This window comes from Phaseolus vulgaris, chromosome 8 (assembly GCF_000499845.2).
Source record: "Phaseolus vulgaris cultivar G19833 chromosome 8, P. vulgaris v2.0, whole genome shotgun sequence".
Classification (NCBI taxonomy): Eukaryota; Viridiplantae; Streptophyta; class Magnoliopsida; order Fabales; family Fabaceae; genus Phaseolus; species Phaseolus vulgaris.
Genome location: NC_023752.2, coordinates 23,839,275 through 23,863,403, shown reverse-complemented (window position 1 = coordinate 23,863,403; position 24,129 = coordinate 23,839,275). Strand labels below are relative to the sequence as shown.

The 24,129-nt window shown below is 41.3% G+C and overlaps 1 protein-coding gene and 1 long non-coding RNA gene across 2 annotated transcripts; one reads left to right on the top strand and one right to left on the bottom strand.

Annotated features, from left to right (window-relative positions):
* Window positions 1-9,467: 9,467 nt before the first annotated feature.
* Window positions 9,468-11,241, top strand: LOC137826942 (uncharacterized). Its single transcript, XR_011083625.1, has 3 exons — window positions 9,468-9,623; window positions 10,844-10,887; window positions 10,975-11,241. It is a non-coding gene; the product is annotated as an uncharacterized lncRNA (long non-coding RNA).
* Window positions 11,242-13,342: 2,101 nt separating this feature from the next.
* LOC137827003 (carotenoid cleavage dioxygenase 7, chloroplastic) lies at window positions 13,343-18,538 on the bottom strand. Its single transcript, XM_068633174.1, has 7 exons — window positions 17,728-18,538; window positions 16,718-16,846; window positions 16,420-16,551; window positions 15,442-15,717; window positions 14,754-14,836; window positions 14,271-14,585; window positions 13,343-13,707 (listed from the first exon to the last, which is right to left on the bottom strand). The coding sequence occupies exons 1-7, from the start codon at window positions 18,485-18,487 to the stop codon at window positions 13,564-13,566; spliced, it is 1,839 nt and encodes a 612-aa protein (XP_068489275.1). The 5' UTR covers window positions 18,488-18,538; the 3' UTR covers window positions 13,343-13,563.
* Window positions 18,539-24,129: the final 5,591 nt, after the last annotated feature.

Genomic DNA, 24,129 nt, shown 5'->3' with positions numbered 1-24,129 from the left:
CCGCCCCCTCTTCCAGCTTCAACACCACCATCGACACCCGCTCCTCCTCCTTCACCACCAGCACCACAAGCCCCTTCACCACCAGTCCAAGCAGTCCCATTGGCCACTGCGCCACCTGCAACTGAGGCCCAAGAGCCAAACTTTTTAGAGGACCCCCCGAGCGCCTCTACTCCACATATATCAGCAGGAAGGGGCCCTCCTTCCAACGCCTCAGCTGCAGGAGTCGTTCCAATCGGGGATGAGGTCGCTCACGCCTCTCCAATCCTAATCACCGAGTCCCCGATTGTGTCGCCGCGCCAAGAAGCAACCACTGAAAATATCACTAAGGAAGGCGGCGACGAGAACCCTCAACAAGCCCCCCTGGCGCCTCTCCAAGCTGCAAATCTATCCCTCGAGGTCACGAGGATGTGGGAACCTCTGACTGCTAAACTCAAAACCATTGCAGAGGATATCCCGTCAATCATAACGAAAGCTGTGGAGAGCTCCACCAGGCGGCTACAGGATGACATCTACAACCTCAAGACCGAGAACAGCACAATGAAGGTCGAGGTGGAGAAGGTGTCATTCAGCCTAACGCTCGCGGAAATGGAACATTCTCGAGTGGAGGATGCCCTAAACACCGAGCTTAGGCTTGCGCGCAAGGAAGCTGTTGACCTTCGCCGCAAAGTCCATGAACTTGCCCAAGAAAAAGTCGAGCTTGAAAGCAGAATCGTGCCTCTGCGTACCAAGGCGAGCAACCTGGAGGCTCAAATTCAAGCCAATGCCGACAAGGTACAAAAGCTGGAGCAAAGGTCGATCGACCGCGAGAAGCTACTTGGGCAAGTAGAGAAAGCAAGAGACGACGCCATGGCTGATCTCTCCGAGGCGAACAAAGAGAAGGTGAAGATGGTTGCCGAGTTGGCCCAGGCTCAAACAGAATCTAAGAAGGTGGCTGACGACCTTCTTCAAGCTCAAGAGACCAACAAACAACTCCAAAAACAGGTCGAAGAGCTGGAGCAGCAGAACAAGGAGCTTAAGCAGCAGGTTGAAGGATTTCAAAAGCAAATTGAAGAACTCAAGCTAAGCTCTGCTCAGATTCTGGTTGCTGGGTTTGATGCCGCTCGAGAACAGTTTGCATGCCTCTTCCCTGATCTTGACCTTAGCATGGTGTCGTTAGACAACGAGGTAGTAGATGGGAAGGTCGTTCCCGCCGAAGGCTCAACCAACTCTACCCCATCTGCCTCTTTATGAATTTACTTGTATTTATCTTGTAAAAACTCTTGCACATGTATTTTGAACAGCCACTTATTTCAATAGCGAAATTTGGATATGTCTTCTGACTTCTCTTGAGCGCTTTACTTTCTTTGTATGTTTAACTCTGCTACGCTTAACTTAGCGATTTTGCAAATATGACCTTTGGCGTAACTTCTTCGAACTGATTTAAACTTAAGCAATAATCGCTTTAAACAACTTGTACCCCTGAGGCACTAACCTGATCGTAAGAAAAGTTCCAAGCAATGAACTGTGATTCAATCATTGGTTCAAACAACGTCCCACTTGACCCGCTTTATCAAACAAGTCTTTCAACCTTCTCGCCGTGTTTGAACTTTCGCGATCACCTAGACCTCTTGGCAACACCAGCTTTGCTTAGCCTCAAGCTTTGGCAGTCATCTCTTTATCTGAGGCAGAAATGCCCTTTGGGACCTTCCTTTACCTCCCCTGAACCTCAGAGCTAAAGACTGGCTGGCTAGGCGTTCTCTTCGAACCTACCTTAGCCACCTTTCAAGCTTCTTCCACCCTCTTCGCCATACCTGAACTCGCTCAAGACGAGAAGGATTTTATCTTGCCTATACTCGCGCACAGGCGAGAAGGTCTTTTAACTCGCCTGAACTCGCTCATCGGCGAGAAGGACTTTTACTCGCCTGAACTCGCTCATCGGCGATAAGGACTTTAAACGGCCTTAACTCGCTCGACGGCGAGAAGGACTTTGTCAGGTGCCTCAACTTGCCCAGGGTGTACATCTCCTCCCCCCTGGATGCACTGAGGACCTTTCCTTTCTCACGCCTGCACTCGCTCGACGGCGAGGAGGTCTTTTGATGGTCCTTAGTTCGCACAACGGCGATAAGGACTTTATCCGGTGCCTCAACTTGCCCAGGGCGTACATCTCCTCCCCCCTGGATGCACTGAGGACCTTTCTCGCCTGCGCCCGCACAACGGCGAGGAGGTCTTTAACTTGCCTCTACGTTGCCCCGGGAGTTACATCTTCTCGCTCCCAGAAACACGGAGGACTTTTTCTCTTTCTCGCCTGCACTCGCTCAACGGCGAGGAGGTCTTTTTACTTGCCTCAAAACGCGCGAGGGCGTTGAGGTCTTCCATCTGGTGCCTCCGATCGCCGAAAAACGATGAGGACTTTAAAACCTTAACTGGCGCCTCTAATCGCCGAAAAACGATGAGGACTTTAAAAACTTAACTGGTGCCTCTAATCGCCGAAAAACGATGAGGACTTTAAAACTTTAGAAAACACGCGACATATCTTTTCGTGCCTTAAATCATGTACGAATGACAAGGTCTTTCTTCGAAACTTTTGGAAATAACACATATGCAATCTGAAAACACCTTATACTTCGAAAACTCTTCTTTTATTGGGTGGCCTCATTAAAAACCCTCCTTAGGGAAAAAAGAGTGCCCCCTTAAAACGGTTTGAACAGAGACATTGCAATGTAATATTTGTGTTTGTCTTTACTTACAAAGCCCTTAGCTATAGTACAACTTCAGGTGTGTGGCGTTCCAGGTACGAGGGATCGCCCCCCCTTCCAACGTCTCCAAGCGATAGGCTCCGTTCCCGAGCGCCTCGGTTATTCTGAACGGTCCAGTCCACTTGGGTGATAGCTTATTCTCCATCTCGTACTGGTGGGCCTTTCTCATCACCAGATTGCCTTCTCTAAACTGCCTTGGCATCACGTTTGAGTTGTACCTTCGCTCGACCCTTCTCTTCACCGCCTCAGCCTTCAGCCTTGCCTCCTCCCTGACTTCATCCAACAGATCCAGGTTCAGTCTTCTCTCTTCATTCGAGTCTTCCTCTACAAAGTTCTGGAATCTCGGCGAGCTCTCCTGAATCTCGACTGGAATCATGGCATCACACCCATAGACCAAGCTAAACGGGGTCTCATGGGTTCCTGACTGCTCGGTGGTGTGGTACGCCCAAACTATACGGGGTACCTCCTCAGCCCAACTTCCCTTGGCTTTCTCGAGCCTTCTCTTCAAACCTCTCAGCAACACCCGATTGGCTGATTCCACCTGGCCATTAGTCTGAGGGTGCTCGACGGATGCAAACACTTGCTGAATCCCGACCCCTTCGCAAAGCTTCTTCAACAGGTGGCTCGCAAACTGAGTCCCATTATCTGATACCAGGCGCTTAGGCACTCCAAACCGGCACACAATATTCTTCCATACGAAGCCTTCGATCTTGTGCGCGGTGATCTGGGCCACTGGTTCTGCTTCAATCCACTTGGTGAAATACTCAATCGCCACCACCAAGTACTTCATCTGCCTGATCGCCAGTGGAAAAGGTCCCAGGATGTCGATTCCCCAAGTATGAAACGGCCAAGGGCTGTAGATCGACTTCAACTCCTCGGGAGGTGCCTTGTGCCAATCGGCGTGCTGCTGGCATTATTTGCAGCACTGGGCGTACTTCTTGCAATCTTCTCTCATGGATGGCCAATAGTAGCCTGCACGGAGAGTCCTCGCGGCCAGAGCTCGACCCCCGACGTGACTTCCACATATTCCTTCGTGGAGCTCTGCCATAATCCTCGTGCACTTCTCGCCGTGTATACATTCCAGGAGTGGGTGAGTGAATCCAAACCTGTACAGATCGCCATCAATCAATGTATACTTGCTGGAATTTTTCTTTACCTTCCTAGCTTCTGCTGGATCCAGCGGGAGGAGACCATCTGCCAAGCACCGCTTGTACTGTGTTATCCAAGTGTCTGGCTCGTGGGTGGCGCAGACCTGCATCACGTCCACCTTCGCTCCTCGACATGCTCTAATTCTTGGCGATCTCAGGGTTTCTTGCGTCAAAGACTTATGGCTTCTCGCTGCTCTCTCCGTCGACCTGCTTATCTGAAGGACCAGGTGATCTGCTACAAATGCCCTCGGCGTCTTCAAAGTTTCTTGAATCACTGTCCTCTGCCTACCCCCCTTGCCCGAACTGGCGAGCTTAGCAAGCAAGTCAGCTCGGGCATTCTGTTCTCGGGGCACATGCACCACTTCAAAAGAGGCAAAGGAACTCTTCAATTCCTGCACATACGCCAAGTAAGCCGCCATTTGTGGATCTTTAGCCTGGAACTCGCCTGTTACTTGCCCTGTGACTAGCAGCGAGTCACTCTTAGCCAACAGCACTCTGGCTCCCATCTCTTTAGCCAGCAGAATCCCGGCGATCAGCGCCTCATACTCTGCTTGATTGTTGCTGGCTTTGAAGGCGAATCTCAACGATTGTTCGATCAGCACGCCGTTGGGTCCTTCCAATATGACTCCAGCACCGCTACCCTGCTGGTTTGACGATCCATCCACCGAGAGTACCCAACGGAAATCATCTCCTTCAACCCGCGTCGCCTCTGAAGAGAGCTCGACTACAAAATCTGCAAAGATTTGCCCTTTGATCGGGCCTCGAGGCTCATATTTAATGTCAAACTCTGACAACTCGACTGCCCACTTCACCATTCTTCCTGCAACGTCAGGTTTCTTCAAGACCTTCTGGATGGGCAGGTCAGTCATCACCAGTATTGTGAAACTGTGGAAATAGTGGCGCAACCTCCTCGCCGAAAACACCACAGCCAAAGCAGCCTTCTCCAGGGCCTGATATCTCATTTCTGGGCCCTGCAACACTTTGCTCACGAAATAAATAGGCTTCTGAGCCTGATCCTGGTCCTGGGCGAGCACCGCACTCACCGCCCTCTCAGTCACAGCGAAATACAACCTGAGAGGGATTCCCGCCAGTGGTTTGCACAGAACCGGCGGGCTCGCCAAATATTCCTTCAGCTTGACGAAAGCTTCCTCGCACTCTTTCGTCCAAGCGAACTTGTTATTGCGCCGCAGACACTGGAAATAGGGATGTCCCCTTTCTCCGCTTGCCGACACGAAGCGGGATAGGGCCGCCATCCGACCCGTCAGCTGCTGGACTTCTTTCACTGTAGTCGGGCTTCTCATCGCCAAGATGGCGGCACACTTGTCCGGGTTGGCCTCTATCCCTCTTTCAGTCAAGAGAAAACCCAAAAATTTTCCAGCCTCCACGCCGAAAATGCATTTCTCCGGGTTGAGCTTCAACTTGAACTTGGCGATCGTCGTGAACAATTCTTCCAAGTCTGCAACGTGCTTGCTTTTCTCCTGCGTGGTCACGACCATGTCATCGACGTACGCTTGCACGTTCCTTCCCAGCATCGGTGCAAGTACTCGATCCATCAGCCTCTGGTACGTGGCCCCCGCATTTTTCAGCCCGAACGGCATCACCTTATAACCGTAGCACGACCTCTCCGTCATGAAGTCTGTTTTTTCTTCATCCATGGGATGCATCTTGATCTGATTATAGCCCGAGAAGGCGTCCAGGAAACTCAGCAGCTTGCACCCTGCAGCACTATCAACCAGGGCATCAATGCTTGGTAAAGGATACGAATCCTTTGGGCAAGCCTTATTCAGGTCGGTGAAATCGACGCACATGCGCCATTTCCCGTTGCTCTTCTTCACCAGCACGACATTCGCCAACCATTCAGGGTACTGGACTTCCCTGATGTGGCCTGCAGCGAGGAGTTTCTGGGTCTCATCCTTGATCGCCTGCCTCCTTTCTTCATTAAATTTCCTCCTTCTTTGCCGCACCGGTCTCACCATGTTGTCCATCGCCAGATGATGGCACAAGAAGTCGGGATCGACCCCGGGCATGTCCGAAGCGGACCAAGCAAACGCGTCCAGATGCCGTTCAATCACCTTGGCGATCTGGTCCTGGAGATCGACCTCCAGAGATCTTCCGAGCTTGAAAACCTTCCCCCCGATCTCCTTCTCGAGCCACTGCTCGACGGGTTTGGGCCTGGACTCTCTGGCGATCACCGCCTTGGCGATTCCCAATTCCCTTGCTTCCTCCGGGCGATTCCGCGCCTCTTCCTCCTCCAGGGCAGCATTCCTCTCCCCCAGCTCAGCATCCACCATCTCTACGTCCCTTCCAGCGGCCTCCTCCATTATCGGCGGTCTGGGCTTCACACCGGGCGGTGGGGTAGTTGTGACATAGCTCACTGATCTTTTATTTTTCAGGCTATTTTCATAGCACTTTTTCGCTTCCTTCTGATCAGACTTTATCGTGATTACCACCCCTTCCATGGACGGCAGCTTCACCTTCATGTGCCGAGTCGATGGAATTGCGCCTATCCTGTTAAGGGTGGGCCTTCCCAGCGGGATGTTATATGCTGAAGGGGCGTTTACGATGAGGTACTTGATTTTCTCCGTCCTCGACCCAGCCTCATCGGTAAACGTGGTTCTCAGCTCAATGTACCCCCTGACTTCCACCTGGTCGCCAGCGAACCCATACAAGCACCCTCCATAGGGCCTCAGCTGGTCAAGGGGCAATTCTAGCTGCGTGAAAGTCGGCCAGAACATCACGTCTGCCGAACTTCCTTGGTCCACCAGAACTCGGTGGACCTTCCTTCCCGCCGTGATCAACGAAATAACAATGGGATCATTGTCGTGAGGCACAACGTCCCGAAGATCCTGCTTGGTGAACGTAATGTCTACTTCGGGCGAGTGATCTTCAAACATGTCCACCGACATCATCGATCGCGCGTACCTTTTCCTCTGCGATGCGGTGCATCCACCACCTGAGAAACCCCCTGCAATGGTGTGGATCTCCCCATGGATGGGCATCTCGTGTTGCTGGGCTTCTCCCCCTGCCGGCTGGGAACTCGACGCTCCTCCGGTCCTTCTGTCCAGCAGATAGTCGTTTAGGAACCCGCTCTTAACCAGATCGTCGAGCTGGTACCCTAAAGACAGACACGAGTCCAGGTTGTGGCCAAAGCACTGGTGGAACTCGCACCAGACATCCGGCTTCGACCCTAACACCTTGTCGCCCACCTTCTCGGGCGCCTTCAACCTAGCAGATATGTTAGGGATAGCGATCAGGTCCGCTAGTCCCATGACAAATTTGTGCTTAGGCGGGCGATTGTATTCCCGGCGTGCTGGTTGTTGGCGCGCTTGGCTTCTTCCCTTGTTTCTCCTATCGTAAGGATAGCGAGTCCTTTGATCCTTTCTGGCCGCCGCTGCCGTTTCCAGCACCCTCTGTGGCTGGATCCTGGTCTGGGCGCGTGGCCTGACGGGAGCCACACTACCTCTCTTCTCGGCGACCTCACTCTCGTCGGCGATGTGAGCCACCGCAAGTCGCCTGACCTCAGCGAACGTCGCTGGATGAGCCCTGATCAAGGCTTCGCAGAATGGCCCCGGCTGCACGCCCTTCTTGAAGGCATAAACCAGCATTTCTTCATCCTTGGCCGGCGATCTGACCATCTGTGCTCCGAAGCGATTGAGGTAGTCTCTGAGGGACTCCCCCTGGTACTGCCTTATATCAAACAGATCATAGGACACCCTGGGCGGTGCCTTGTTCACAATATACTGCTCGACGAAGATTTTCGAGAATTGCTGAAAATTAGTTATGTGGCCATTAGGCAGGCTCACAAACCACTCCATCGCCGTTCCCTGGAGCGTGCTCACGAACATCTTACAATAGACAGCATCCGACCCCCTGACAGCATCATCTGTGTGTGGAACGTGGTCAGATGAGCCTCTAGATCTTCCACGCCAGTAAAAACAGCTTTAACCGGGACTACGCTCGTGGGAATTGGCGTGTCGGTAATCGCCTGAATGAAAGGCATTGGGAAAACACGAGGCGGCGTCGACGGTGCCACCTCTTCAGCTGAAGAACGACCCTGCTGCTCCTGAAGAGCTCGACGTAGCTCTTCAGCTACTTTGCTGAGTTCCTCGTTCCTGGCGCGAGAGGCGACCATGTCTTCATGTATCCTCGCCTGCTCGACGCGCGAGGCTTCTACAGTGGCCTGCAATGAGCGCATCATTTCTGCCATCTGCGCCATGGTCATGGCGGCGTCGCTTTCAGCTGCGACGGGAGCCACGGGACTGGAACGATTGCTCCTCATCTTTCTCATCAACTTCAGCGAACCACAGAAATACAGCAAATAACACTTCAACCACGAACGAACTAGCGGCCGATCGGAGAAGATTCAAGAAACTGCGCAAGAACTTCAAGAACACCGCGAACCTTCGAAGAAAATCGCAGCCTCACCAAAAACCACCGTTTCTCCGCGAACCAAACAACCACTCGAAAGCACTCGGATCCACCGATCGAAAAGCCAAACGAACGGTTTAAAACACAAACTTCACCGAACAAAACTCAAAGAAACCAAGAACGACGGTTGCACCAGCACACAACCGCGCAGAAAACCTCGAAAACCTCCACGAACTCACGCTGTGGATGGGAGCACGTTTTACACGGCCCCACGGTGGGCGCCTGATGATCCTGCCTGTTGACCGGAGCGCTAGAGAATGCCTCGTCAAAGGATCGACGTGCGCGCCGCTTCTCACTTCCGTTCCTCCTCTGGATCTATCTCAAGAACCTGCAAAGAAACGATACGGCGCCGCTGCGGCCGATCGCACTCCGACGCTCAAGTCAATGACGGTATCACCAAATACTAAGACCTGGAACCGTGCAAATCTCTCTCACAAACAGCTCTGTCACTCGCAAGCGTAAAGTGTATGAACTGAACGTGCGTACCTTAGAAAATCTGTTAGGAACTCTTATATACCTAGTGGTTTTCTCTCTCCTGGCAGTTACAGGCTTGGACACGTGGCCTGCATCCAACCGTACACGTGCCATCATCTGGAGGCTCACTGACTTGGCGCTGCTTCTACTCTCATCTTGGCTAAGTTACCTATGCATGGTACTGCCCAGTGCATAGCTAACTCAGGAGTGCGATCTATACTGAAACTGGCGAGGTAGGGCCTTCATACACCTTCCCTGTGGTCTCGCCGGCCGCCTTCATAATCTGCTTCTCCTTTAACCTCGGCGATGTGCTTGTTCTGGCGATCTCCGACTGCCTGAGTCTGCATCTGGCGACTTCGTCCTCAACCTGGCGATCGCCTATTCTGGTAAGCTGGAGATCGGAACACGCCAACTTAACTATCGGCGACTACACGTGCCTCTCGACTTCCTTCCAAACTATCAACCTGGCGCCTTGTCAACACGCCTACACTGTAACAGGATGCCACGTCATCGCATCCGACCACCAGGGCGGTACAGAAGATATTATTTCTTCTGAGAACTGCAGCTAGAGTCTTTGTCTTCTTGTCTGATCCCCTGATTATGGACACAAGACAATATGGTGAGATGTTGCTATTCCTGTCTCCCATTTTTTAGAAGTAAAAGAATTGACATATGTATTACAGGCTGCTGTTGTTGTTCAAGCAGGTGTATGTGTTGACATATTTGCTGTAACAAATGAGTACACTGATTTGGTCTCCCTAAAGTTTCTAAGTACTGAAATTTGGGGTTCCTTATTTTTGTACACAAGTACTGAGGATTCAACATTGCCCCAGGACATGTAAGTCTCGTGTGTTTACATAATATCCTGAGACTTGCTTTACAGTAAGAGATAGTTGTTTGGTATTTTCCGATTATTGTGTGACTGCCTCCAATACAATCTCAACTTGAGGTGGTTTTATATACCCCTTTTCTCAATTAGCCAATTATGTTTTATGTTAACCGTATCAAAATAATGCTTATTATTTTGTTTAACTTCTTATTACTTAAACTAATCAATTGCAATTGAATTTACCACATATTGTTTTATTAGTCACTTACTTTAAGTGATAAGCATGAAATCTAATTTGGTAACTGAATCAAAACGTAGTTGAAATCACAAGTGTTAACATTAGCACCTTACCCATCAATATTTATGTACACACTTTCACACATATCAAGTTATAAACTGCTACTGTTTACAACCATGTCTTTAAAGCTTTAATGCTTATACATTTTTTAATGTGTTTATTTAAGTGAAGTGAATTAAGTTGTAAATGTCATGTTAAACCTTATACTTGTATTATTTAGATTTGATACTTTTTATCATGAGTAATTCGTTCTAGTTCATTAGTTATTCCATCAATTGTTTAGTCTTTCATTTGTCGTCTTGTTTATTGTAAACATGGAAACTCTTCATTCTTTGTGCATAAAGCTGTAACTCTAGTTTTTGGTTTCTTCTTTTTTGTGATTCGAGTTTTGAATAAGTATTTTATAACATATCAAACACAATCTGATCTAGGCAGTTGAAATCATCTTTATATTAATTCATGCACCATTTTCTAGATAGTTATGTGATTTTCATTGCTCGTCATCCAAATTCCTAGAGTATATCATTGGCAAATGCTTAATTAATCCTCTGCTGCTTTGCTCTTCTTTATGTGTTGAAGTGCTGAACTTGAATTACATAGTTCTTACTAGTAGAAAATAGACTGCTCTTAGTACTCTATCAAACACATATATTAATATTATCTTTACTAGAATATATTAAAAATATTCAAAACTATCTTATAACTTAGATTTCTTATCATAATTTACTCAATTAATTAGTTACGATTGTGATAGGGTAGAAATAAGGATTAGTTGTTCAGGGTTTATGAATATATAAAAAATATCAACACAGTACAATACATTTAAATTAATATTATTTTAGTATTTCATTTTGTTTTATATCTCCCTCTTCTCTTAAATGGTAAAATCTCATAAGTCCATTTGACATGCCTTGTCACTAATTCACTGCAGGCTTCCTAAAATTTGGACATGTACTAGATGGATCCACCAATGAGGTATTAATATATTTAAATATTTATTGGTGTCTTTTATTTTATAATTATAAGCAGACAAATTCATTATCTTAAAATTATTTATTTCAGGCGTTAGATTATGGAAGTGGTGCTCCATCACCTAATCAAGTAATAGGATCAAGTGCTAGAAGCAAAACTGATTAGGGATATGTGTTTTAATTTTAAATTTGATTAGGGATGTATGAACTTTTGAACAATTATGTGTTGTAATTTTAAACTTGATTAGGGATGTATGAACTTTCTATGTATTTTAATTTTCAATTACATATAAACTTTTGAACATGATTATGTGTGTTTTAATTTTCAATGAAATGAATGGATGATTACAACTTTATACATTATTTTATTTTATTATGAAAAAGTGGTAGTTAAATTTTATAATTGTATAAAACATATTATAAAAAAGATTATAAAAAAATGGTGGTTAAATTTTATTTATTCAGAATTAAAATTACGTTAGTTAAAAACGCCATTACTTACGTATATTATGGCGCCAGAATCTTCTTCAATGAATGTAAATTGCGACAGTTATAACTGACACTACTTACGTATATTATGGTGTCAGAATCTTATTCAATGAATGTAAATTGTGACAGTTACAACTGACACTACTCACATATGAAAACCGCCACTATTTACACTATGTTTAAAGTGGCGGGTGTTGCGGCGGGTAGCGTAAAACCGTCACATTAAACTTTGTGGCGGCCAGTTCTATGGCAGTTTGACAAACCGCCACAAGCGTATATTGTGGCGGTTATAAACGCCAGTTTATACGAAAATAACCGCCACAATATACACTTTTTTTTGTAGTGGAAGTGTGATTTCTTGTAATCAGGTGTAATCTGTTCCATATTCTCTTGTAATTTTTTATCAGTTTGAATACTTGTAATCTGTGTATCTATAAAGTCATAGGGTTGTTCTGACTGTGTATGTGAGAAGTCAAAGAGGGTGTGTGTTCTTGAGTGGTCAAGATCACCTCTTTGAGTTTATGGTGTGTTGTAATCTATTGTTGATTACCTAGTGGAATACCCAGTGGTTTTCTGAGGACTGGATGTAGCTCTGGTAAGGAGTGAACCACTATAATTGTTTGTGTGATCTTCTCTCTCTCACTCATTTAAAAACTGTTTGACTTGTGATTTTATCTCTGCTGCCATAAACAACCGATTAAATCGTATTTTCAACCGTTTTTTTTTCTAGTAACATTTTTTAATCTATTTGTTTTCTTGGCTGGTCTGGTTCTTTGATCTGTAAATCATCATTAATCTTCATTATTAGCCAGTATTTGCGAAAACAACTTGCCTTAAACAATTCACCCCCCCCCCCTCTTGTTAAGACCATTAATTCTAACAAAGATCACATGACCAAAAAACAAGTGGAGGAACATTGGAGCTTATAAACACTTGAAATATCAAAGAATTGAGCAATGTGCGACTTGCTTTGCATGGAGTGACGAAAATACAAGTGCATCCACTTTGCACAATTATTCCCACATTCCCTAGTGCACAAAGTGTTTTGAGTCTCTCCCCTAGTGCACATTCCCTTCTTGTACTCACTTTGAAAATGAATAAGAATTGAACTTGCATAAAAGATTGTCTTCTTGTTTTTCAAAGTCACTTAAAAATGGGAGTATTCTTCTCCTAGGTTCTCCACTAAGGAACCTTCCTTGGAACTGGATACCTCTCAAGTTTCTCTTTCAAAGCTTGGTGAAAAGTTTGGAGTTCTTTTGAGTATTCTGCCAACGCTTGAAGGGTGCTTACATCACATTCACTACAAGAAATTCATAACTTAGCGTTGACCAAAAACTGACGCAAGGGAAAGAAAACCGACACTTAAGCGTGGGTTATGCGTCGGCCCAAGAGCAGATGTTAAAACCCTATAAGCTAATTTCATTATTGTCAACATTTGAAGGGACATAAATAGCATGGGTCAAACCCACTCTAAGTTGTCGCAAAATGTATTAAAGTAAATGCTTAGCGTGTGCTAGACTGACTCTAAGAAGAATATTTTAAAAAATAAATAAAAGGTTTGTGTGGGCTAGGCCGCTTAAGCCCACACTATTTAAAAAAAATATTTAAAATTGCAAGAAACCAAAATTTCTGTAAATTTTAAACTAGTTAGATATTCAATGTCTATTTTAAACCTAGACCAATCAATGCACGGCCACGGGTTCATTTCAAGAAAATTATTAAATAAAACTAATTTTAAAGACCAAAAATAAGAAGTTACTATATTGACTAAATTATATATTATTTTAGAGACTAAAATAATTATTGGTATCTAAAATAATTTTTATTATTAATAAATAGTTTATAAGTTTGAATCTAATTAGCTACCAAGATTTTAGGTATAGCTAAAATAGTTTTATTAGTTATATATAAGATCAAATTTTGAAATATTTATTATGAATACAAAAATTTGAAGAAAGTACAATAGGTATGTAGCCTCCTTTGGTACGAGAATTTAAACTATTATAATATTTGAAATGAAATTTGGGCAGAAATTTCTTCTTGAATTGTAGACAGATTTTTTAAAAATGCTAGCAACTTTACATAGAAGCTTAAATAATCATATCATGAAACTATATACAATCAATTTTGAATATAATTTCTGGATTTTCACTACAAAAGTAAATCTATAATAACTTAATTAGGGTTTTATCTAATTAGCGGCCCAGAAACCATGAAAACCAAGAGGAAAATTTAAGTGACTTGGAATTTCGATTCTGGAAACAAGGGCATTATCTGATCCTATCCTTTTTGGGTTCAAGATGACGAGGTAGCATCTATTCATTGAAACAGCATACTGCAAAACAAATAATTAATGTTAATATGTCATCATCAGAAAAAAGAACTCTTACTAATCCTTTTTGAAGAAAGAAGAAAAAGACATGTTAAAACCCATAAATTTTCTCTTTCATTATATTTAACTTATTTTCTTAATTAAATATGCAAAAGTTCCATCTCGTGACTAAACTTTTTTTTAAAGAATCTTGCAAAACCTTCAGTCAGAAAACACCACCCAATAGAATATTCTGTTTATCATCAAGTCAAACATAAATTAAATTTACAAACACCAAATCAGATACGTATTTGATGAAACCTCTTTAACAAATAGTCAAATATATAATTGACAAGGTTTTGAATGTAGATATATATTTAAAGGGGACAAAGTTCTATGACACATTGTACTAAGTACATATAAAAAATTATGTGTCTTTCTCATTAATCACTCTCTACGGTATATTCCTTCATGATGAATAGGTATCCTTAATTTATAATTATGAACCGTTTTTGAAGAGAATATTTCATGCATGGATACCCATATGAAGTAAACAACGTACACGACAAATTAACATTGATACTCACCTCAACAACAAGAAGATAGCCATCATCTTCTCCGTCACCTTTAGGAACAAAAATAGGTTCACCAATGAATCTTCTACTTGCAGCAGTCCAAGTTTGTGCAGAATCACTGTCTAGATCTAATTTCACAACGGTGTCGAAAGGGAAACATGGCAATGTTTTACGAGATCCTAAGGTTGTTGCTGCATACAGATATTTGTTTTTCTTCCCGGAAAATGCTGGATTGGTCGCAGGAAAATCTGAGGATTTTTTCCATTTCTTCATGGCCTTCACCTCACATTCTTGGCAATTGTAGTCTGAATCTAATTTTATAGATACCTGCATCATGTTGTACAACATGTTGTGGCAAAAGAGCAACACAATTAAACTACTGTACATAGAAACAGAAGGAATCTAAACTTGGTACAACTTGTACTGGTTTTACCTTCTTTCTCTTAATATTTATTTATTTATTAAAAAATAGGAATAAGGAGAGCATCAATATACCTGAACAAGATGAGGCAATAACTCAGTTCCACCTTTTACATTCATTATTGCTGGGTCTAGCTTCCTCTTTTGCCAGTCGTATCCTGATATTAATTAGCACAAAGAGTGTTTCTATTACAGACAGTTTTGTTTATGATTAAACAAACTACTTATTTTATTAAAGTTCATGTTGTCCTTTTACCATAGAAAAAAAATAAAGCAAACTACTTCCCCTTCACATTAAGGATGTGTGCTAGGGAAAAATCATTTATTTATTAAGAGAATAATAATATATTTTAATATATTTTGTGGATGAGATTAAAAATTTGCAGCTCTTTTATAGGGATGACACTTAGATCCTAATCATTGCTTTCATTCATAGATGATATATATATTATCAATTTACCATGCATATTCAATTTACCCAATACAAACATCCACATATTACAAATCAGTTTCTTTCTTCATTTCGAAATAATAAAATTTTAAAACTGAGACACTAATTAAAATATTTTCATTGAAAACGTTCTCAATATTTATATTACTCTTGTGTTTCTTTTCAACATAAGTAGTATATATATTCATCTTCTTAACTATATCTATAGATATATTAATGTTGGATAAAAATAACTTAAAAACAAGAAGAAATAATACTATTTTTGAAATAAAAATACAATTATTTAGGAGGATTGAGGAAGTAACAACATACCAAATAACTTGCTGAAATTGAACCATTGGTAAGAGCAAGCAGCAGCTTGTATTTGGATGTCCAAATTCCCATGTTCATGTCTAACTTCAAAGGCATTGCCAACATGAAGCAACCACAACTGTGAAGGTGCTTCAACTGGTACTCTCCAATCTCTCTCCTTGCCCTTTTGTTTCTCTGGAAACCTTGGAATCAGGTATATAGGAGATGTGCTCTTACTTGGGTTTACTCTTAATGCTGATATCATTGGAGACATACCATACACTGCTGCCATTGATCCTGAAAAATATTTTATTTAGAGCTTCTGTTTGAGATAACATTTGACATAACCTCAGACAGAAAATGTTCATTTTCTAATGATTTTGTTTACATGCGTACGTACTATATCAGGTAGCTAGTCATATCGAAAGTGATTGCTTAAGATTTTATTATTATTTTGTCTTGAATATATATATATATATATATATATATATATATATATATATATATATATATATATATATATCAAATAAGTTCCACTAATAATAATAGTAAGTAGTAATGAGATAGGGTTGGTATGAAGGTAAAAGTGAAAGGAAAAGTGGAATAAGTGATGACCTTTAAATCTCCTCACTAAACACTCTAAATATATTAATTAAGATTTGTCAGTAGAATAATTGTAAGTCTATAAGGTTTTTTCATTTTGTAAATGAGAAATTTTACTATCCAATATATATTAAATTGAAAGTTCTTAGGTTTTGCAAAGTTTTATAGAATTTAAAAATTAATTGTTACTTTATCACTTTTTATTTTATTTTATTTTATTTTAATATTAATATATTAATCAATAATTAAATAAGTTTAGCACTTGATTTTGATACAATTATATGATATTGATATCAATCAGGAAATTATTTTTCATTACTTTGTGACATTGCTTGTTCTTAAATTTGTTACGGTAAAAACGAAGAATGGTGCTGATTTTCAAACATCAATTCTTACCCAGTACATCAAGTTTTATGCGATTGGCAAATACAATGTAGTGGGTATCTGTGAAAGCCCAATCATGGATCATCAAGTGATCAGGGATTCTGAAATTTTGCTTCTGTACTACATTGAAATTTGAGTCGTATTCTACATAGAACACAAAAAATAGGTAAAATTTAACAGCATAATCAAAACTATTCCGTAATAAATTTATGCAGAAAATAAATAAGTAAAATAAAGTTAATCTTTTCTCAAAAATTAAATTATAGACCTTAAGGTTTCAGAATCATTTGTCTTTCTTATTATTACTTACCAGTAAATGTAAAATTACTGCGTGGAAGCAACATGTCTTCGGAATTGCATGACACAGTGAGTAGCCGGTCTCTTCTAGAATCAACCTTATAGTGAGACAAGAGTCTCCTTGGGGGCATCTTAAACACTCCTTTATTCCATAAAGTAAAGACAAATCAATATTAATTAGTATTATAGAATATTATAAAACCTATGAACTATTTGTACAAAATCAATGTTAGATGGCTTATGCAGATTAATTAAAATATGGCAAAGTGACAGAAAAGATATATTTAATTTTCCCTTGGGAAGTAGAATGAGCCTCATAGTAAACTAATTTTGGGGCCACATGGCTTGTAAGTACTCCAGCTAACATGTAGCTTGGAAACTTATTCCTTTGTGTGCCACTAAAACTTAATTGCTAGTGAAAGTGTCATTAAACCTCACTTCTTTAAAATTTTGTTGGAAAGTATTGGAAGCACTATAATGAGTTGCTTAATTAGACTCCCATACCTGTACTGCATGTCCATTCACCTACCAATTCCCACCCAAGTTGTTTAATATTCTTTTGGTAAGTTTCAAGTTACTTACTATATTATTCAACACCATAACCACACAGTATGGCCACCTCTCTTCTGTCTTGTAATTTAATAATGGATAAATAATTCACCTTCATTGTGCCCATTTTGTCATGTCATATACATTTTGTATGGAGAAGGAAAGGGAGCAATTTCTACATTGTACATAGTTATGGCACTGCTCTACCAAATTCATGTGCATTTACTATCAAAATTTCAAACCTTTTAATAACACTTGTAACCTATCTGGTGCAATATTATACAAATTAATGATTAACTATACATAGAATTTCAATCTATATTAATTTTACTAAATATAAAACCGTTCTAAAGTAGAATCACATAAATAACTTAATGAATCTCAATCGATGGATCTCTTTCATTATATATTGCAGAAAAAAAAGTCTCAAATGCAGGTACATGTAATTATTAGAAAGTATGAATGAATACGTACCGTATAATATAGGCTTCAATAAGTTGGCAGCAAACTCCCAAACATCACCACCTCTGCTCTCATCATGATCTTCCAAATCAACACCATCCATGATGTTGTATTGTCCAATCGTATCCAACGTACCAGCTTGGATCTCATACGGTTCCCCACCTTCCCACATGCACAGGAGTTTTTTCCCCCACTTTAGTACACTAGTGTTAGCCACATTTTTCATGACCTTAGTGTTCCCAACCTTTTTTCCACCCTTCAACACTGAAAATGGTCCTCTATGAGTGAATTTCCACTTCTTGGTCTTTGGGTCATGTTCCTCCACATGTGCTTCCGTTTTAATGTACTTAGCCATGTACCTGACATTCTTAGTAACATTATCAAAAGTGAATGCCCTTAGGTACCCATGTCCATCTAGAGGGTGCACCGTGGAGCCGTGATCATCGGTCAAAAGCCCCGGTCCGGTTAGGTAGTAGGTGCCGGCGGGGAAATCGGATGGGATCACACCTTCCACAATGCTTAGAGTAACGGGTCGAGTTGCTTCGGATCTTTGTGACATGAACAAGAATTGGTAGTCATAATATGCAGCTATAGAGTCATCAGGCTCTATAGTTGGTGGAATTGGTATGGCAACAGGGGCATTGGGCGTGGATATGGATATTGCACGGGGTTTGGTTGGTGGTGTATAGGAAGGGATTTGGTGCACCGGAGGAGATGGCCTAATGGGTGGAGGGATGTATGGTGGGGTGTTGTGAATGGGTTTGGTTTGCATTTTTGGGAGTTACTATGGCTTTGGTTTATGGAGTTTGAGAGTGTTGTTGGCATCTCAAGGTGGCAAAGAATGTGTGATATATAGATGTGTACATGGAATAGTTGCTATATGCTATTGCACTGTGAGTTTCCTTCAATTACAGATTTGCCATCATGGCTTTTGCATGGTTATTTTGGTTTGTGCTCTATCAATGTTCATGTGGGGTAGTATACATATATATGACAGCATTATTTAAAATGTGGTGGACACCAAAATTCTTGTATTTTAAGTGGCAGACATGAAGCATTTCAATTTTCTCTGGTTGTACATATTTAATTTGTCTTGTTTTGTTTTACCTTATTTTTAATGGCTCGCGATCAGAAGTGTAGCTTGGTGCATCATGAGTTGAAGATCCTTTTCCCTCTCCTACTACTGTTTAGCTCATTGGAAGGAGCAATTTGATCATTATACAAGAGCGGCAGTATAGCTTTGTGCATTCAGAGACATATCTAGAAGAGAAATTAATTATACACCAAGAAAGAAAGGAAGGGAATAAAATGAAATGTGGGACAAGATGATTGATATGATACAAAAATTGAAAAGAAATAGTATCATGTAAAAATTATTATAGCAAAATATTATATGTAGACAACATAGTTATAATTTTGATAAAAAAAATAAAGTGACTAATGAGAATGTAATGAAGATAATTTTGCTCACACATAAAACTTTTAATCATAATTTTCTTGAAGTATAATTATTAATAAATTCACTATGTTAAATATAACTCATCTAATTGGATTTATTTGAGTCTTAACTATTATTATTGTTAATCTTGATCTAATGGCTACAACGGTTCAACAAATAATCTATTGAGACGTAGATGAAGAAAGCACTTAGAAACATCAAGTTTAATGGAACGAAGGTATAGAAAGAGTCTTATGTGAACATTTTAAATTAGATGGTCTGATAAAAGCGTCTACTACACTAATGCACAAGTATGGGTAGAAAAACAGACCAGCTCGACCCGATTTAGGCCAAGCCGTCGAAACCAGGGAGGGCAGGCTGACTCGTCAAGGTTGTGCGGACTGCAAATAGTAACCTGTCTCGTCATATGACGGGTTGACGGGTTAACCCGCCACTTTTCAATTCTTTTAATTTTAATTTCTTTTGTAATTTTTTTGTTTCTATTTACTTGGTTATAATCATTGATATTACTTTTTGGACAATAAAAATACAAGAAAGAGCAATAAAACTAAATCAAATTTTAATTTTCTATATAAAATTTTAATACAAGAAGGTTTAATACCTAACAAAATAAAGTAAATATCAACAATACTTCAATGAATCAAAAGATGTATAAAGAAATTAATGTAAATAAAGTTCTATATAAAACATTGACCACTACCAATTTTTATTCAAAAAGCATGATATCCTTCTTTAAAAGTGTCAAAAATAAAAAAGAGCCCACCCCACCCCACCCCGCCTGTTGCCTGGCAAATTGGCGGATTAGATGGGTTGGGCCAATATGGGTTGGCGAGTTCAAAAAGTTAACTCACTTCACCTAAATGACGACAACCTGTTTTGCCATCCATACGCACAAGTCTGAATGAGCGTTTATTGTTGCGAGTGGTTTGATGAAATCAAAGTGCAAGTTGGTTCTCTAAATCAAAATGGAAACAAAATCTGAGTGAAAGAATTAGAAAATAAAATCTATAATATCACAAAAAAACATAATTGGATACAAATCATAGGAAAAAAAAGAAAGAAATGGAATTTGTAACAAAACATGGAACAAAATCCAAAATTTTTAAAAAGATGGAAACTAAGAATTTGTGAACAATTTCTTAACTACAATTTAATTCTAAATCCATGGAGCAAAGAAACCTATAAATACATACCAGCTTCAAGAAAAAATCAAAGGATCGAAGGATATTAGTAATACGTTCTTAAAGTAGAACATCAACATATGAGTTAACTTTTAATTGTGTCTAGATAGATTGTTAACCTTATTAGCTTTGATTCATTAGAAGATGACTTGAAGTGAACTCACGTATTTATTTTGTTATTCTTTTATATTAAGATGGTCTAACAATGTGTTAGACATTATGTACTAAAAGTGTTTTTAATTCAATTATATAAGGAAAACTGTCAAGATGTTGCATCACCATTTATACCATTTATGTGAGAGGAGAAATCAATATTCCTGAGTATTCATCATGTCAGATGACCATTTGTATATAACTCCATGTTTAGTTTTGGTATTAAATATTTTCCTGCTAGTTTTCCTTCTAATTATGATCGTTGACTAGAAAAAGGGTTCAACTTGCTTTATAATATCTCATCTTTTCGACGTACATATTATAAGATTTTTTAATGTTTTAGGAAAAATTTCAGTAAATATTTTGTTACTTTAGATATCTAAAAAAATCTCATTTATTGTAACTTTTTACAAAAGAAATTGTAAAAAAATCTTACTGAAAATTTTAATACTAATTGTGATGAGAAAATTAAAGCAAAGGATAGCTTTTCACATATTTTCTTTTTATTTTTTAATTGCTTATGATCACGAGACTAGTTTGATGCTCTATGAGTTGAAAGTATTTAATCTCACGTCGTAAACTACTTTGTAATTATTATTTTTTTTATTGAGAAAGTAATTATAGTAGTTTATTTTAACTAAGAATTTATCATTGTAGGAGAAATTTCATATTATACAATATTTGTGTATTATGTACAACTTAGAAAATCGTAGGTGATATATTTAGAAGATGAGCTCACGCCACTTGGAGGAGATTCTAACATAAATGATAAGAGAGTTGTCACTTGAAGCATCTTGTCAAGATAACACTCATAAAATTTTAGACACTCAGAAAACCATTCACGCAGAGTTTCTTTACTCAAAATATCTTGTGATTTACAAGAGGGGGTGACCACCTATTTATAGTGATAAGTGCCATGTGATTAAGGCATTGAGGGAAATTTCAAAATTCAAAATAAGCTAGTTTAACTCATAAAAATGTGCTACTAATTGTGGATCTAAAAGGGGTCATGCTTATCATATTTAAGCATGTTCTTAATGTGGAAAGTGCGACTAGGGGTTGCACATGGGAGACCTTCTAGATGTTAGGGTTTCTCTATGGGCCATGAACAAGCCCATTTTTTATGCTTTTTAACACCTACTTTTTAAAAGATTAAAATAAAGAATAGTTGGTATCCTGGCCCATGCTCTGGTGTTTTTCTCTTGATGATCTTCTGAGGGATGGTGGGGCCTTGTTTCCTAGCTCGAGATGCTTGACCTAACCTTAAATAGCCTTTTTTGCGCTTGGTCATCTTCTTGTCAAGTTGGACTAGTTTAGATGGCGGTGCTCCTTTAATGGTTACATGAGAGGGCCATACCGCAGTCGCTTGTAGATTCGGTAAGACCGAATGTACGTGGACGAGAGAAGCACAAACACTGTTGGTAGGGAAATATATCACTAGGGGAAGGTGTAAGCTAGGGCCAAGAGGACATTAGCTTAAAGATGGAGAAGCTAGGGCTTGATCATCTCTATATCCAACACTTGAAGAAGAAGAGCTATGGTTAGATCATCGTTGACGAACAATGGAGGTGTGCAAGGGCGTGGAATCGCTATGTTGCATGGACTTAGCTAGGAGGGGGTCATCCAGCCCAAGTAGGTGGTAGTTAGGGCTTTGGTAGAATTTGACCCTCTCATGGAGGTAGGTGGGAGAATGGGTTTGGTCTTAGTTGGTTGATAACTATTCCCGCCGGTTGAACAGGGTCGTCTTTGCGCGTGGCTCGTCCTCACGAGCTGGGGGCACCTTCGTTCCGCTCCGTCCGTGAATGCCTGAAAAGAAGTGAACAAAGGGGCGCCCTCCCGACCGTTTGCACTCCGACGATCAAGTCAGCTAGCGAGAAACATCAAAGGTGACACACCCTCTCAAGGTGGTCGAAAATAACTGTGCTGGAATACTAAAACTGGATTGCCCTAATTGTCTTGTGCACACAGTGGGTGCGCAGCAAAAGCAACTAGGGTTTGTGTTCTGTCTAAGACTGCGAGAATTAGGTTAAAAACTCGGTCCCTTTTTCAAATGACCCAAGGCCCCTTTTTATATACCTTTTGCCTTTAAAGCGCGTTCAAGCGCATTGAAAGCGTATAAAAATGTGCCTTGAAACATTTGATACGTAAGCTAAGTTAACGCGTACCTTGGCAAACTTTCACTGAAACCTTTAATGAACACGTGTGCATTGCCACGTGCCTTTCTGGCTTGATCGTTATTCTGTGCGGAGGGCCTCACAGCGCCGTAACCCAACTTAGGGTTAATCCGTTGTGTGAGTCCTCCTTCCTTGAAGTGCATTTGGCGCGTGGGATGACTTTCTGGGTGCCAACTCATGCGCCCCAATCTCTAGTCACTTGCCCTAGGGGTGTATCTACCTTTCTATCGTACCATGCACGTGGTTCTCCCTTGGGTCGTGACCCTCTCATGGGTCGTATCTATCCCAGAGTCTCCCAGCAGTGGCGTGGATACTTCACGAGTCAGGTTACCCCCTACTGGTACTAGAACGTATGGCCTTGAAGCCACCTTTCTCTTCTCTTTGTTACTGTCCTAAATTGTCGAGGCCCGAGGCCTCCTTGCGTCGTCTTAGCTTGGCAATGCCTTATCCTGACGACGCCTTAACCTGGCGACGCCTTTACTTGGCGATGCTTTAACCTGGCGACGCCTTTCTGAGGCGACGCCTTAACAAGGCGATTCCTCCTATTGGCGACGCCTCAACACGGCGATGCCTCAGTCGGTCAATCTGTTGACTTCCTTCCTTGGGTCCCACGAGGGGTCCTACCACACGTTGACTTTGACCTTTGGTCAATGCCCGGGGACGGGACGGTACACAAGGCCCCCAGTCTTGAGTTGACACTTGTTTCAGCGAAAAGACTAAGGCCTCGCCCATTATCCACGTGGCATTCCTTTGTTCAGTTTGACTTGACACTCCCTGAGAGTCTGATGTGACGTTTTCTGCGTTAAAGATGTGACGTCTTAAGCTGTGCGCTAATCTCTCAACACGTGGCATGATCCTACGGCTGGGGATGAGGGTCGCTAGCGCTTCTCCAAGTTAACGTTATAACCTTTCGAAAATGCGCGCTCAAGGCACTGTTCCATCATTTCTCATATTCTTTTCGCATTCCTTCTTACTGTTCATATTTCCCGTAATTTTGCGTTTCCTCTTCACGAAAGCTCTCCCCTTTGCACCTTCCAAACACCAAAGGTATGGTTTTTCTACTTCGATCGCCCTTACTCTTTACTGTATTGATCTCATAACTCCTGGGATTGTTTATTTTCATGTATTTCTTATGTTCTACTCCTTTCATTCGCATTTCTTCGTTCTCCCTTCTTTTATGGATTTCTCGCGTGGGTAGGGGTCTTCTTATGGTTTATTTCCCCTTTTTCGCCTTAACCCTATTCACTGAACCTTTCCTCTTCTTCATTCTTCAGCTTCCTCATCAATGGCACGTACTAAAACAACGACCAACCCTCCACCCCCCTTCGTCAACCATAAGGCCATCTATACGTGGGCTCCAGACGACCTGCTCGACGAGTGCTCGGACTTGGTCTCCACCAAAGCTTGGAGGGACCATATAGGGGAGCCAAGCTATAGGGGAGCCAAG